This window comes from Amblyomma mixtum, chromosome 8, assembly GCF_055824585.1.
Source record: "Amblyomma mixtum isolate Tamu chromosome 8, ASM5582458v1, whole genome shotgun sequence".
Lineage (NCBI taxonomy): Eukaryota > Metazoa > Arthropoda > Arachnida > Ixodida > Ixodidae > Amblyomma > Amblyomma mixtum.
The window spans coordinates 64408786-64424097 of NC_143019.1; the positions used below are offsets into that span (position 1 = coordinate 64408786).

At 48.5% G+C, this 15312-nt stretch overlaps 1 protein-coding gene across 4 annotated transcripts in view; it reads left to right on the forward strand.

Moving 5' to 3' along the window:
• LOC149332760 (homeobox protein Meis1-like) overlaps positions 1-15312 on the forward strand; it is a 410486-nt gene that overhangs the window by 139889 nt on the left and 255285 nt on the right. For all 4 annotated transcript variants that reach the window (XM_089558348.1, XM_089558347.1, XM_089558350.1 and 1 more), the window contains exon 7: positions 6576-6695. In XM_089558348.1, coding sequence (XP_089414474.1) covers positions 6576-6695 — 120 coding nt within the window. The remainder of the gene's footprint in view (positions 1-6575; positions 6696-15312) is intronic.

The following is a 15312-nucleotide window of genomic DNA, read 5'->3' on the forward strand; positions in this document are numbered from 1 at the left end:
CTAAATTATTCGATGTGGAGGGATGTGTGAATAAGAGAGCTCCGAGGTTTTTAAGGAGCCGCGGACGCTGTGTTGTGGTGACAAAGCTAGCGCACTGTGGGCCATAACTATTTGCAGAGAAATAGCCCGTAGCCTAGGCGATACGCTTGGGTGAAATGCATTCATATATCGCTCGCGAGTGATGCTGTGAGTGAAGCGAGCAATCTCAGTGCAATTTCACGGCATCTTAAAAAATGTCCAGGTGGTTCAAATTAATTCGGCGCCCTCCACTATGGCGTCCCCATTAGAGCACTCGAACAGCTTCAGGGTGTTGAATTTACCATACCATACCATACCATACCATACCATACCATACCATACCATACCGTACCATACCATACCATACCATACCATACGTGCCGTCGCTGTGGCTCAGTGGTTATGGCGCTCGGCTGCTGACCCAAAAGACGCAGGTTCGATCCCGGCCGCGGCGGCTAGAATTTCTTTGGAGGAGAAATTCTAGAGGCCCGTGTACTGTGCGATGTCAGTGCACGTTAAAGAACCCCAGGTGGTCGAAATTTCCGGAGCCCTCCACTACGGCGTCTCTCATAGCCTTAGTCGCTTTGGGACGTTAAGCCCATACACCAACCATACCATACCATACCATACCATACCATACCATACCATAGCATACCATACGATACCATAGCGTACCGCACCGTTCCATAGCGTACCGCACCGTTCCATAGCGTACCGCACCGTTCCATAGCGTACCACACCGTTCCATAGCGTACCGCACCGTTCCATAGCGTACCGCACCGTTCCATATCGTACCATACCGCAGGCCTTAAAGTCACGGCGATCTCGGGGTGCTCATACCCCCCCCCCCCCTTCCACACACACACATACCAGTACCGACAAGGGATGCAGACCCCCCGTGCTAGAATGTATGAACTGCATATGAATCCGGAGCGGCAACCATTTTTTTATTCTTGTCAGTGGTGGTCGTAACGTCTTTTTTTTTCTACGTTTCGAAACTTTCACTGATTTTTAGTAAGCATCACTAAAATGTTTTCTAAAACCCGAGACGGAGAAAAATACGTAGTCGGCAGCAGTACACAAAGGCTGGAAGAAAAAGGGAATCCCGTGCCCTCACACCACGAGTCAGTCTAGAGCTGGCCACTCAGCTCCAAGGGTACATCACAACAACAAACAACCATGACGAGCACACTGGTACAGCGTGGGGATCGTTTGTTTCAGGTCTGTGCCATCAGTTAAGCAAACAACGACCTGCAAAAATCATTTCTTCCCTTTATATGAAACTACTTGTAAAACAAGCCGCCAGCCGCTCTCTCTCGCTTCCTCTTTATTTCCCTCTCCACCCGTGCTCGAATCACTAAAGACCTCTTTCGGTGAAGCCAGACTTTAGGCACTCGTGTGCCGTATCTTACCGCACCCTACTGTACCGTATCTTACCGCACCCTACTGTACCGTACCATACCATACCATGCCATGCCATAATCACTCACTCACACTCGCTCACACAAATTCATACTCACTCTCAATTAATCCACAGAAAAGGCGGCTGACTCCCTTGAGCAGCTTCCAACTCGAGCGTAGATATACCTCTGGATGCAGACCGTACGCTGGCCCAGAGGCTCGAAATTCGGGCTTGCATGTTATGTAATTCCTTTCATCGTCTTTTCTCGGTTCGTGCCTTTTCCAAGCGGCGTTATTTGTGACTGCTACTCCAAAGAGAAAAAAGAGGTGTTTCGGTTTGTGCGAGGACGCGCATTATTTTTGTTCGTTTCACACGCAGCGCGATTAAGCAGGAAAAAAAAAATATCGCTCGGAATAATCAATATAGATGATGGGGAAACAGCGAAAAAGCGAATCAAGCAAAAAGGAACGCCTGAAAATCGCGGCATGGTCCTTTCTGAGCGAGTCTTCGCTTGAGAGCTCTCCATTCTTTTTTATTCGTTGGGGAGGGAGACCGTATGATGCTGTTTAATATATCCCGAAGCTCCGGGTCTGCTTTATACATAATGGAACGACGCTGAATTTTTTAGACAGCTCCGCAATGCCCCCTCCGCTTCACCTCCCCCCCCCCCCCCCCCCTTCTCGAATCCCTTCAAGAGAAAGAAACCTGGTGGACGACAGACCCTTATGTGTTTTTCGCCCAGTGGAATGAACCAAACGCATACAAGGTGCAAAGCAAAGCTCGGTCTGGAAAAGGATGAAAAATGGGCTCTCCGCGGCGCTGTATCTTATGCACCCCGTACACTTTGGTGGTGAATCTTTTGATGGAAATCTTTTGCTGCCTTTATTTGTTTCTCCGTCGATTATTTCGGGGCGGCTGTGTCTCTGGTGCAACGCCGACCGGCGTTCTGGTGCTCCAAATTCTGAGTTTCGGTTCTCGGAACTCGTGCCGGAGCTGCAACATTTTAGTGTGGCATTTACGGCACGTTGAACTCTTGGGCTCCTTTGCAGATACGTGCGTATGCTTGTGAGGCGCTTCTCTGTCGCCCTGTCCGCGTTCAGCTTTGAATTTGATTCGGCTTTATTCAACGTATCTCGAAGGTTTTTGGCGCATGGACATAAAGCTCGCCTTTCTATAGACTTTTTATTGACTCTATTGACTTCCTATAGATATTGCTTTTTGTCTATTCATAGTCTACAGACTGTCTATAGATAAAAATCTACTAAAAGTGTATCGCCATAAATCTATAGATTGTCTATAGACTGTCTATGGCATTTGTATTGCTTATAGACTTTTGTCTATGGACTTTATAGACTTTTTCTATGGACTTTATAGACAGAAGTCTATAGACACTCTATAGACTGTCTAAAACTGTTTTTGTAAGAAAGGAAGGCGTTTCTAGATTCATGCCCCTGGTCATGGCATACACCGGCAGCAAGCGAAACTTCACAAACCCAGATTTATAAAAAAAAAGAAAAGAATTACGTAATGCGGCACCAGAAACCTTAGAATAACGTTATTGTACATCAATACATTCAAATAAGTCCTGTAAGCTATGCTTGAGTCCAGACAGGAAGAATGGACGAAACAATGCAACACTCGGATGCATGCACATTACCCCCTAATTTATGCACGCGTAAATAAACACTGAAGCGACCGTTAAAGCATACTGTAATGGGCATCTAATCAGCGGGTATCTCAATTAACAGCGTTGCCAGCCTACATAGCCGCAATTCGTGCAACATTTGAGAACTCTCTGCAATTTTTAGTGTTATATTTGGTATCGCACGACGGTGGTCGCCTGGTAACGTACCGTGTGGACTGTGTGCATACACGGAGGCACACTGAACTGGGACATCTGTGTATACTGTGCACTGTTATGAACAGTTCCCGGTTGTAACCGGCATGTGTTGGCATTACAGGTGTAATCTGTACATTGCTACTTCAGTCATCTGACAATGTGAAGTTCGCGCAGAACTTGCCTGATAATTTTCATTTTATTGTGGCACTGCCTTGTATTCGTGCAAAGAGCGGCGTTTAAATACTCACTGTATTTTGGCTTATTTTTCAATCCCAACAAATATTCAAGGTGCCACGGGGAACTTTCATCGCTTTAGGCTAACCCGTACTGATGCCTTTGGTTACGGGGTCTGTTGTTATTGTACGCAGTACGCATACTGATTACAGAGGGCCTTACGCAGGCAGTAAAAACATTTAACGATCCTCACCATAAGTCTATTTGAGTTCAGTGCAGGAGAAAGGCCTCTGTCATTGACCTCTGCAACGCCATAAGATCTGGACGAACGCTTCTCGTTCACGCGGCTGCCAGCACGGCACTCAACATCAGAATTCACCGCGGGAATTTTGAATGTTTACAACACAACACTGATTTCCTATCACCGTGAGAAGTAGTTGGTGGGATAGAAGGAAGCGCTTTATAAGCCAGACTCTGCAGCGCGTAGATAGAGTAGGCCACCAGTATCATCAATATCTACGCCCAACATCTCATCGCACTCTTTAATTTTCCATCAGCTACAGCCTATTAATGAAAATATTCCCATTGAGTTACGCGATGTTCGCTTCTGGCGACCGACAGATGGCGACAGTTGGCGATGTCACCTGTTGTAAAGGATATGACACTAGGATGATGATGATCATCATCAATGGCGTGCCTAGAGGCGTCGTTTCGATGCATCGAGGCGCCCTATTGTCGAGGAAGCCTGGACGTGATCCTTCTTGTTTTCTGTAACAGTGGCCGCTTTAGTCCAGCAAATTTCCTTACTCGCCGTTTCATCTGGCTGCCGGTCTCCCTAATTACATTTCCGCGTCTTGGTCGCCACTGTGTTCATTTAATACACTGTAGCGTACTCTTTAACAAAGTGCTTCCCCTAAATGAATTCCCATCCACTTTTCCCTTGTCTCGCTAACATCTCTTACAACGTTACAACGTTTTTTTTTTTTTTTTCCAACGTTATCTCAAAAGCTTCCAATCCCTGGCCGCACCTGTCGGCTCCGATTAAATTTCCCGCTATCTAGATGCAGCGTATGCGCAGTATATTACGCTGGCAGAAACAAACACGCGTATAGCGTAATAAATAATGCCCGGCTTGCAAACTCCTGTTACGATGCCGGAGGCTGCGGCGCATGTGAATGGAGTAATTCGATTTCGACGCAAATTACGTTTTCTAACTCCGGAAAGATGCGCTCTCCGATGACAGCACCCAAATGCGTTTAGACGTGCGCTATTGTAGCCGCCGGTGGATTCGGAAAGTGGTCTGGGGGCGTGGTTGTACAGTATCGCTCCGGGCGCACGTGCGGACGTTCCAAAAGTCCACCTGCATGCTTTACGCAATGTTTATCTTTTCCTTTTCACATCGGGCGTTTCCTTGCCTGTTTTACCACCCGGCGTGCTCCTAGAAGCATCGGAGAGATGATATTGTGTTACGAGTTTTATAAGCGCGGCCCTTTTCCTAAACCTGTATAAGGAAAGGTTCATTTAACAAACCCGGAGCGCTTGTCCGCTTTGCGTCTAATTCTTTTTTTTTTACTTTTTGTGCGTTATTTTAATGGCCGCTGTTTCCAGCCAGTCCGCAGTGATCTGGCCTTCGCGTTTTTGCTTATTAAGCCCAAATCGAATTAAAACGTAACGTTCGGCTTGGAGCTGGGCCCATATCTAGGTAGCGTGGTCCTTCTAAGTAGACAATAAAAACTGTTACGCCCACCTGCTTACTCTGGCCTAAAAGGCGCTCTTTATATTTTCGCTACTTAATGTGCCGCACCGTGTACGGCAGCAATAAAATGCGTTCAATACCGTCTGCGGCGAGGACGGAGTTAACGGCGTTATTACGTGACTGCAAGTGTGAGTCATCAGCATAAAGCGCGTTTCTGCGTTCATAGCACTTTGTTTTCAGAACCTTGGCTTTGTGGAAAACTGTGGTGGCGGTCTACAAATCGCGCAGTTCGACTACTTGCTGGTGTACTCAGAAGGCGTTTCCAGTCCTTAAGATGCGATCTCGTGTCAGTCTTTTGCGGGTTACCGCCTTCTTTTCTCTGCAGCGTTTATTCCTCCCTCCTCTTTAGACAGAGCTGTGTAGCCAGTGAAAATACTCCTGTCGTCATCTTCCGTTGTTTCTACTTAGCTTTATGTCCGTTTATCTGTTATTCGTTTTACTTGGAGTACAAAATAACACTTGCAATGCTGGTTGCAGTTACACCACGTCTAATATCGGCCGCTCCAAGTATCCAACCATGTCATCTTCTGCAGAATGCAAATTCGATTCTACGTGTTTGTCATATGACTTTGACGTGCCTTCTTCGGAGATAGCATGGCAGCACGAAAGGGAATTCATCATGAGCATTCAACCGACGGTTACTATATAGTTATGATCAAAAAGTGCATACTTTTACCCTTTCGATGAACACTTTTGTTCAAGGGAAGCATTAATCGTAAATTATTTCGAACTGTAATGCAGAAAAGATAATTGTACTCCTGAACATGCAGCGCTGACAGTCGAGGGACGAAGGAGAGACTAGACACACAGGGCGCTGTCTCTCTGTCGAAGGAGAGACGCTGTCGAAGGAGAGACGCTGTCGAAGGAGAGACGCTGTCGAAGGAGAGACGCTGTCGAAGGAGAGACGCTGTCGAAGGAGAGACGCTGTCGAAGGAGAGACGAGACACAGGGGCGTCTCGTCTCTCCTTCGTCCCTCGTCTGTCAGCGCTGCATGTTCAGGATGTCAAACCAACTTGCCCAGCAACACACCCTGCTCATAATTGTACTCGTTCTTGTGCGGAAACTATAACTCCTCTAGTTTATGCTGCGGTCACCTTTAGTTTGCTTGAATGCTTCTCCGTGAATGCTTCGTTGAATGCCTGTTGGTTTTTTTAGTATTATTTGTATTATAGTTATTTTTAACCATGTTTTCTACCTGCTCATAATTGTACTCGTTCTTGTTCGGAAACTATAACTGTTCTAGTTCATTGCTGCGGTCACTTTTCGTTTGCTTGAATGCTTCTCCGTGAATGCTTCGTTGAAGGCTTCTTTGTTTTTAAACTATTACTTGTATTGTAATTATTGTTAGCCATGTTTTTAAGGAGTGTGACGTGTTGTATGCGCAGGGATACGGCATGGAGGACATCGAACCTGGCCCCGGAGACGACAGTGTCGTCGACGGTCACAGTCCGTACCGACGAGCAGTCGCGGGCGGTGCGTGGCAGTTCCCCAAATTCAGCAACTCGGTGAGTCCTCTTCCACTGCGCGGAATGGCTGCGAATGCGGAGAGCGGACCCGGTATCCGAAACAGCACTCAGTCGCCACTTCGCATGCGTGTTTCGAAGTATATGCGCTACGGCGAAGCAGTGGATCCAGGATACGGCGTGCTCAGTCGCAAATTACTGGAGTTACTTCCGCCCTGTGTGCTTTGATGCATTATGAGGCAGTGGAACGTTAAAGACGACTTCGCGGTGTCCACTATGTTGACGCGACAGTACTGCGCAGTGCTCCAACTGTACTATTCACTGTCACAGACACAGGACGATGAAGGCGAACCGCTGAGGCGCTGACGAACTGCTGAAGTTTACTCGAAGGTGCACACACAATATGTATAGTCTTAGGTAATCAGCTGTGTCAACGTCAAGGGCAGTGTTAAAGGGCTGAATAAAAGTTATCGAATTCATAAAATCGATAAAATTCAACAAGTCGTGACAGTTTTAAAACTGTGGGATGAGTGACAGGTGTAAAAGAGGTCAATAAGACACCTTCGTACCTGCACCTTCAGATAAACTTCAGGTTACGCCTGTGTCGATCACCTTCATCGTCCCGTATCCGCGCTGTTACTTTGTGCGATGTCGAACCAACTAGCCCGCAACAGTGCGCTTGTGAACGGTCAGCGCCTTACGTGCCTTCCATGACAGAAATTTTCTTTTTTTGCGGCGCGAATTCGCCCCTTGCCGTGTATTGAAGAAAAGGTATACAGGCTGGTTTCGTGGATGAACGCAAACAGGGCTCGATGCTGAGCACTGTTAGCGTTCAAAAGCTCAAAGCCTTTGAGACCGCACTCCTGAGTTTTCGGGAAGGATAGGAACCGAGCGTGGGGGGCAAAAGCGCGGGATCTTCAGGTCTTCTTGACTTTATACGTATTGGGGCGAGGGTCAAAAACATAGCGCTCAAACATCGTTGCTGAGTGCGCACTCCTGAATTATTTTTCACTTTCACGGAGCATTAACTCATTACTGTCCGCATAGTGGCGACCCGTTTCATATGATTTTTGGTTTGTTGTTCGGTAACAGACATAGTTGGTCACGTTTAACATGCGTGCAAAGAAAGGGCCACGAAAATTCGCTTGTATGCAGTCGGCGGCCGACGAAGCGGAGATCCGTTTTGCAGCGTGTTTTGAAGTCGGCGCAAGCTCGTCGTTATCCACCGGGTCAGCAAATACCGGCGCACTAAGTTTTCGCTTCACCCGACAGGCTGTCAGTCAGCTTACCACGTCGATTTTATGCGCGCGCTTAATCCTTCTTCGAGCTTACTTTGAGAGCTTCTCGTAACGAACACACGAAGCGCTAGCGCCCACCGTCGATAGCGTTGCTCCCGTAGCGCAGCGTGGCGCAGCGCAGCGCTGTACTACATGTTCTGCATGTTGGCCTGTTTACGCATGCATCAAGGGGGCAGGCGCGCAAATCTCGCCTTCGACGAATCCCCCGTAAATCCGGAGCAACACGGCCGTGTCAAAGGTGCAGGCCCCGGGTCTGTAGGAAGCCGGTCTGCAGGGCTGCGTTAATTAGACGGAAGTTTGCCTCTGCCCGCTCGCCGAACTCCCCTTCCCCTCGCGGCCCGCAAAACAAGAGGCCTTCGTTAGTTGCTAATCACTTAGAGCGCCCCTCGAAAATCCTCTTAGCGAACCTCTTTCCCTCGTATACAGTTCGCTGTTTGTTTCTCAGCCACCCAAACACTCTTCCAAGCGCGTCCTATACACGCCAAGCTATAAACACAGGAGAAAGCCCCCCTTCCCCCTAATATACATGCAGGGTCCGAGCCACTTCCGTGTAACGCGGAGATCCCCCGCTGTTGTGAAGATTTCCTTTCTTTATTTGTATGTGTAGCCCCCTCTATTGTTCTCTTTTCAGCATGCCTTCAATATAGCTATGCAAGCCCGACGCTTGCACACAGTGCTCTGTAACAGGCTGCTGGCGCAGGCTTTAAAAGAACTGGTTCGTGTTAAATTCTTCCGCTGCTCTGTAGATGGCGATGCTGTTTCTTTTTTCTTCAGAAGAAGAATTCTCTCTAATTCAGATGAATTCACTTAAAGCGCGCACATATACAGGCTGTAGCGTATATTGCTTACCGGTGCAACTTCGCGTTTATCCCGCGTTTTTCCCCTGCTGTGGCACAATGACTGGTGGACGTTTGACTTGAATTGTAGAGAAACTGGTGCGCACGAGTTTGGACGCCATACAATTAAGCAACGCTGTTGGTTCGCCTGCTCGATTCAGCGTGGGGGAGTCTTAGTTAGCGCCGCATGCACACCGCCTTCGCATGTGCCCGTCAACGAGACGCCGCTAAGCCCCTTAATGGTCCCGTCGTTGTTTTCAGGCCACCTGCACGAGCTTAATTAGTCAAGTAAAGCTTCGGTCGAACCTGATTTGCCTCCATTGAAAACTTTCTGAAAAATCCTTGAACTTACGCGGGCACAGAGGAAAAGTATTTAACTCAAGGCACTTTGTCTCTCTCCCCGTCTCCATTGCACTGCTTTCTAGGATGCATTGCCATAGCGCCGGTGTCGCTGTCCGTTCGTCTCCATTTAGAATGACAGGAATCCTGGTTGCACTAATTTCTACTTGTTTCTGCTTTTTCTTTTGTTTTCGATGGCTTTAGTCCGCCACCTCTGGCGCCTAGCTGAGTGACAGACGCGTCGAGCGGTAAACAAAGCCACGTTCCCCTTTCACGTCCGCGATGGTGTTTGCTGGGTCCGCCTTCTGTAATGGGGACGTCAAGAGGCAAAGGGGGGGGGGGGGGGGGGGGGATCTTGCGCACCAAGCTCGTCTTCAGCTCGCGTAAGTCCCCTCTCCCGACACTCGTGACAGTTGCCAGCTTATCGAAAACAATGCTCTTCTCTCCTCTATCGCTTCTTTTGTTTTTGGTTTCCTCTTCCTCCTTGTCGACTATGTGCGAAGGCAGGATACGCTGGCATGGCTCAGGAAGACGAAAAGAGTTGTCTGTTATACGGGTGGTCCTTGCCGTGTTGTCGTCTGGAAGCCGCATTTGTCGGTCGTGAGGTGGTTTGTCGCGTTTGCCAGGCTGGCGCACGAGATTAAAGTTACGGTTTACGGTTACGAAGAAAAGCGAACGATGTTTAGGTTATACTACGGAGGATAGCCATCTGCTGGAAACATTGATCCCAAGGGGAAGGGATGGGGGGGGGGGGGGGGGGCATCTGTCTGCTTGCATACCTTCGTTTTCAGTTGTTTTTTTTATGCGTTAATTAAAACTCCCATGTCGGAAAGACGTGCCCGTCCGTCCTCCTGAAGTTTTGGTTTGTAAGTGGCTGAATGGACAGAGGAGAGGAGGGTGGAAAAGGAAAAGTGGGAGATGGAAAACGAAGAAGGGAGAGTGGAGCGTGGTTACGTCGTGTCACACGCTGATTAACGAACTGGATCACGCCACCGGCTCGCACGGTCTGAACCCGTCAGCGACAGCGGCTGCTTAGTCCGAGGGCAACACTAATGCTAACGCGTTAGTTAGCGTACCTATTTGAGAGCCGTAGGCTTGACCGCCGTTCTGTAACACACACTGTGGACATCTTCAAGGGATCAATAACCGTGTACACGTTCCATTTACATGACTACCCTTACAAAAAAAGTTTTAGACAGTCTATAGAGTGTCTATAGGCTTCTGTCTATAAAGTCTATAGACAGTCTATAGACTTATGGCCATACACTTTTAGCAGTATTTTGTCTATAGACAGTCTATAGAGAATGAATAGACAAAAAGCAATATCTATAGGAAGTCAATAGAGCCAAAGGAAGTCTATAGACTGTCATAGACCATTTTTATAAGGGTACCTCCACTTCTCACTTTCCTTTCGCTCTAATTATATCCCCTCACCCGATGTAGGGTAGCGGATCGACATACACCCGGTTGCTCGGCTGGCCTCTCTTTCCTTCTTGCTGTATTACCCTCTTTGAGGGGTGAGGGGGAAATTGAAATTCACTTCCTTCTACTCGTGAGCCATTTTTGAGGTTCTCGCATTTTTTTTTTTTCGTAAAGGGGGCTTACATTTGTATCCATCGTGCTTCTTAACGTAACACGCTAAAGGCTGCGCCTGGAAATGCGACCGTGTAAACTGTAGACGTTTAGCATAACGGAGACGCAACAGGGTGCCTCGTGCGCATGCGCAGAGGCAGGGGCGTTGTCAGGCAGGGCCACTGCGCGTACGCAGCCGGCGTCTGGTACAGCGGTATCCGTCTACGCTAGTACAGTCGAAGACAAAAGTCTCCGGACCACGTGTTCCTCTAATGAAGCCGATAGTTCTGCTATTAGTCGGCGGCTGGAGACCACACTTGTGGAGGTAGAAGTTAAATTTTTGTTCTTTCATCTCCACAAGTGCGGTCTCCAGCCGCTGTCTGATGGAGTTATAAGCTTCGTTTGAGGAACACGTGGTCCGGAGACTGTTGTCCCCGTCTGTACGTCTCATGTCTGGTCGGATACCTTTACAGACAAGCGGCTGACACTTTCAGCGCCCAGGCCCGCACATGCCCTCCGACGTTTCGGCTCCGAGAGCCCTAGTCCAGCTGGGGGAACCTCGATGACTCGGGTTCCCTTCGCCCCTAGCTGGGTGCAGCACTCCATGTCGCAACCCTGCTCACCCCCCTCCCCCCCCCCCCCCCTCTCCCTCCGTACCCTCGGCGTCGAGGGCGCGTATGTGCAATGATCTTCTTTGGGGCGACGACCGGAAATGGCGCCCGCTCGCGCGACACCGGAAGCCGAAACCGCGGGAACTACTTCCGGCCTTCGTCAACGTTCTCCCCTCTGTCACTTTTACTGTCCTAGTGTTTTCTTCCATGCCTATACTTGTGTTCCAAGGAATCCTCCCAGAGGTGGAGGCGACCTACTGGCCCCCTTTCCGTTTTTTTTTTTTTCTGCCCTGTTCACATCGTTCCTTGTTTTATGTTTCGCATCCTATCCCTCTTTCCTTCTCAGGGGGTCGTACGTGCCGTTTGAGTGCCGTGCGCGTTAGGACTTGACGGACGATCTTGTTAAAGCCCACAGAGCGCCTCTTTGTACAACCTGTCTGAGAAGGAGCTTCAAGTAGTAACTGAAACCGTGCTCCGTGTAGATTATCATGGACTAACGCCTTAATAAGCACTCTATCACGTGACTGGCCCAACTACTTATACTGAATCCACTCACCGTTTGTGAGGACATCTGCTAGCGTTTTGGGGCCCTCCTCTGCATAGAATTAATTTTCTAAAGACCGCTTAGCTTCAGGCAATTATATCCACTTTGTTCACGTCCGTATAATTTCGTAATCCAGGGACAGGGAAATGCATTCTTTCATCAAGACTACAGGTTTCATTCGCGCAGTGCAGATGACATTTTTTTTTTTTTTTTGCCGTTGTAGCGACTGCATACTTGCGAGACCGAAACTGGGGCCATCTCTTATAAAAATGGTCTATAGACTTCTCGTTGACTCTATTGAGTTCCTATAGATATTGCTTTTTGTCTATTCATAGCCTATATACAGTCTATAGACAAAAGTATACTTAAAGTGTATGGCCATAAATCTATAGATTGTGTATAGACTGTCTACGGCATTTGTATTGCCTATAGACTGTTCTCTAGGACTTGTCTATAGACCGTCTATAGACTTCATAGACAGAAGTCTCTAGACAATCTATAGACTGTCTTGTATAGACAAAGTATAGACTTTTTTTGTAAGGGGTAGCAGCAGCACCTAGAGTAGACACGACCACGCAAGCCGAGTTGTAGCTACGACACCAGTATTAGACTATACTTGAGTGGTTTAGTCACCTAACTTATAACCTACGCCGCCAGTTTCGTTGGCCAGACGCTCTAATCCAGTTCGACCGCGCTGCCCTTGCGCTGACATTCTAACCCGTATCACACATCTGTTGTTGAGCCCTCCTGCTGTCCTGTCGCTCTGAGTGAAAGGGCACTCACTGAGAAGCAGGCCTTGGCGGCAGTGTTCTCTTCTCCCGCGCTTCTGGGAAGGAGACGCAGCAAGCGTAGTGGTCAGAAAGCAGTGGTTTGTTGTTGCGAACGCTCGCCTAACCTTTTGCGACACCGGACCCTCAAATGAACACAGCAGCTTATTTTCCCGCCCTATGAAATACGGCTGTGTACTCCGTCTGACACCTTCTTATCCGCCAACAAAGCTTCACGAAGGCCAAGTCTCCGCCACGTATCACACTCTTAACTTTGCCGGAACGCAAGGGGGGTTGTTGAGGAATCATCATCATCGCCATTCTCATCATAACCATACGAGTTTCAGTCCATAGCAAGACAAAGGCGTCAACCCCAACACAGCGGAAATTAACGCAGATTCGGTCCCAAAACTCGACTCAAAGTTTTTGCCGCCCAGTGGTGACGATCGAATTATCTGTGCTGTTGCGATGCTGCTGCGACAGAGCATCTCCGTCGTGACGACAGGCGACGGCGCAGCACTATGTGAATTCATGTCGTTACGACAAGAATTTATATTTTTACTATACGCTCAAGTCCCAAAGTACTGCACCGAATTTTGTTGAGAGAACATTCTAAGTTGTGTTTTTGAACTAGGAATGACATACAATTAGTCACGTTTTGCGCTATCCTCTGCTACGTTATTCCTACAAACATTCCGTACTGCGGCAGTTAATTCCCTGGCTCTTCACTCCGTACCCGTCTTATGCTGTCTGACAGGTCGGTACTCCACAGGTTGCCACGAAAACCGAAGTTGGGAGAACATTGTACGGTAGATGGAATGGAATCCCAAATGTAACAATTTCCGGTACATGGACATCTGTCGCAAATGAAAGTACTTGTTTTTTCAAGGTTCTAACTTGTATGGCGTTCATTATCGCTTCCTCTGTTTCTTCAGAGCTTCCTGTTCCCCACTTGGAACAGATAGCGAAGTGCGTATATGTACACTCGGTATGTGCGAGCGTATAAAAACCAAGTGTAGGAAGGGTCTTCTTTGGCGGCGTTGCTCGTTAGTTACAGGAAACGTATAGAGAGGAATTATCAATGTTAACCTTATACCACCAGCCAGTTACAAAGGCCATTTTTGCGCTGTTGTCTTCACTCATTCGTGGGGGCGGCGTAGGAAGCGCGTGTACAATATCTCCATCCCTACGACGAACAGGCTTGAGTATAAATCTCGCCCAGGCGTAAAAATGCCAGCGCGCCGACGTAAATGAATCCCTAACTAGCGAACGCTGTCCGGTACACGGCCTTGCTCATGCGAGATCACGCGACATTTTACGACCTTTTGACGAGGGGAAAGGGGGGGGGGGGGGGCTCAAACAATGCTCCGGCGCCGCTGGCGTTTGGTTACTGACTGCTCGTTTAGCTGCTGCAACTACTCAGCGCCTCGCACTGCTCGTATGAGGGGAGAAAAGTTTTATGGAGGTCACGACTGGACGCATCCTCAAAGGGCTGGACGCACCTCATAGCGCGCGCTGGATGCATTTCCTCACCATGTGCATGTGTGTGAGCGTGCGCGCGTACTCGCTTTCGTTGAGGTACTACCCATTGTTTCACCTTTAAAAACAGAGAGGGCGCCTCTCGTCATCTGGTTTCCAATCCAGAACCTCTCTCTCGCCCTCCTTTTCCTTCTTCCCTTCGTACCATCGCGCGGAATGGTTCACGAGGCGCGCGTAAGCTTTTCATTCGGCTTCTCCGGCCCGCATGTGTGTGTCTTCCATCTTGGCGTGCGCTCGTATATCATTAGCGGCCTTCTCCTAGACCGACAATTAAAGTCAAGCTCCTTCGCTGCTCTCCGGCCTTTGATTGCTTCCGTTCATGAGCCGGCAGCCGTCCGGCGTGCAGTTTGGGCTACGCTCCGTGACGTAGGTTATAATATAGCCTTTCAGCGAGTACTCGCTTCCAGCGTTTCATTTACAACGTATCGTGGTAAAGCGCGTTGGCGATTAGGACGAGGTAAGAGGCTATTGCATGCACTGGCGTAGGGCCGCAAAGCGTTTCCGTCTAATGTGCTTTGCTAACACGGAAAAGGGGCTTTAGACTGTCGTTCTTTTTATCTGCTCCTCTTTTTCGCTTGCGCTGAAATGTTCCTACACTATTAAGTGTGAGAAATTGGTCCCCTGTATTTCGGTTGGTTTTGTCATCTGAAGGTGGTGTCTCAGGAGGAAAACGGCGCAAAAAAACGTGGACAAGAGAGAGACAAACACGACAGGACCAGCGCCAACTCGCAACTGAATTTTATTTCGCGCCAAACCCGCCTTTATGTAAGCCAACACGCCGTAACATCCGTGTAATCACGCACACGCAGTACCGCACCGAACTCTCGCACCGAACAAGCCATTGCGTGTGTCAACCTCATCGCCGTGTCTACATGCCAGTCCCGAGTCGTTTCCTACTGCTTGAAAAGGAGACTTGTTCTACTGCGTGTGTGTGATTACATGGATGTTACGGCGTGTTGGCTTACATAACGGCGGGTTTGGCGCGAAATAAAATTAAGTTGCAAGTTGGCGCTGGTCCTGTCGTGTTTGTCTCTCTTTTGTCCACGTTTTCTTGCGCCGTTTTCCTCCTGAATCATGAACCAACTAGCCCAAACTAGAGTTCTTCTTGAGGGTGATGTCGATTATTAGTCGAATATATCGGAGTCATGTGGAG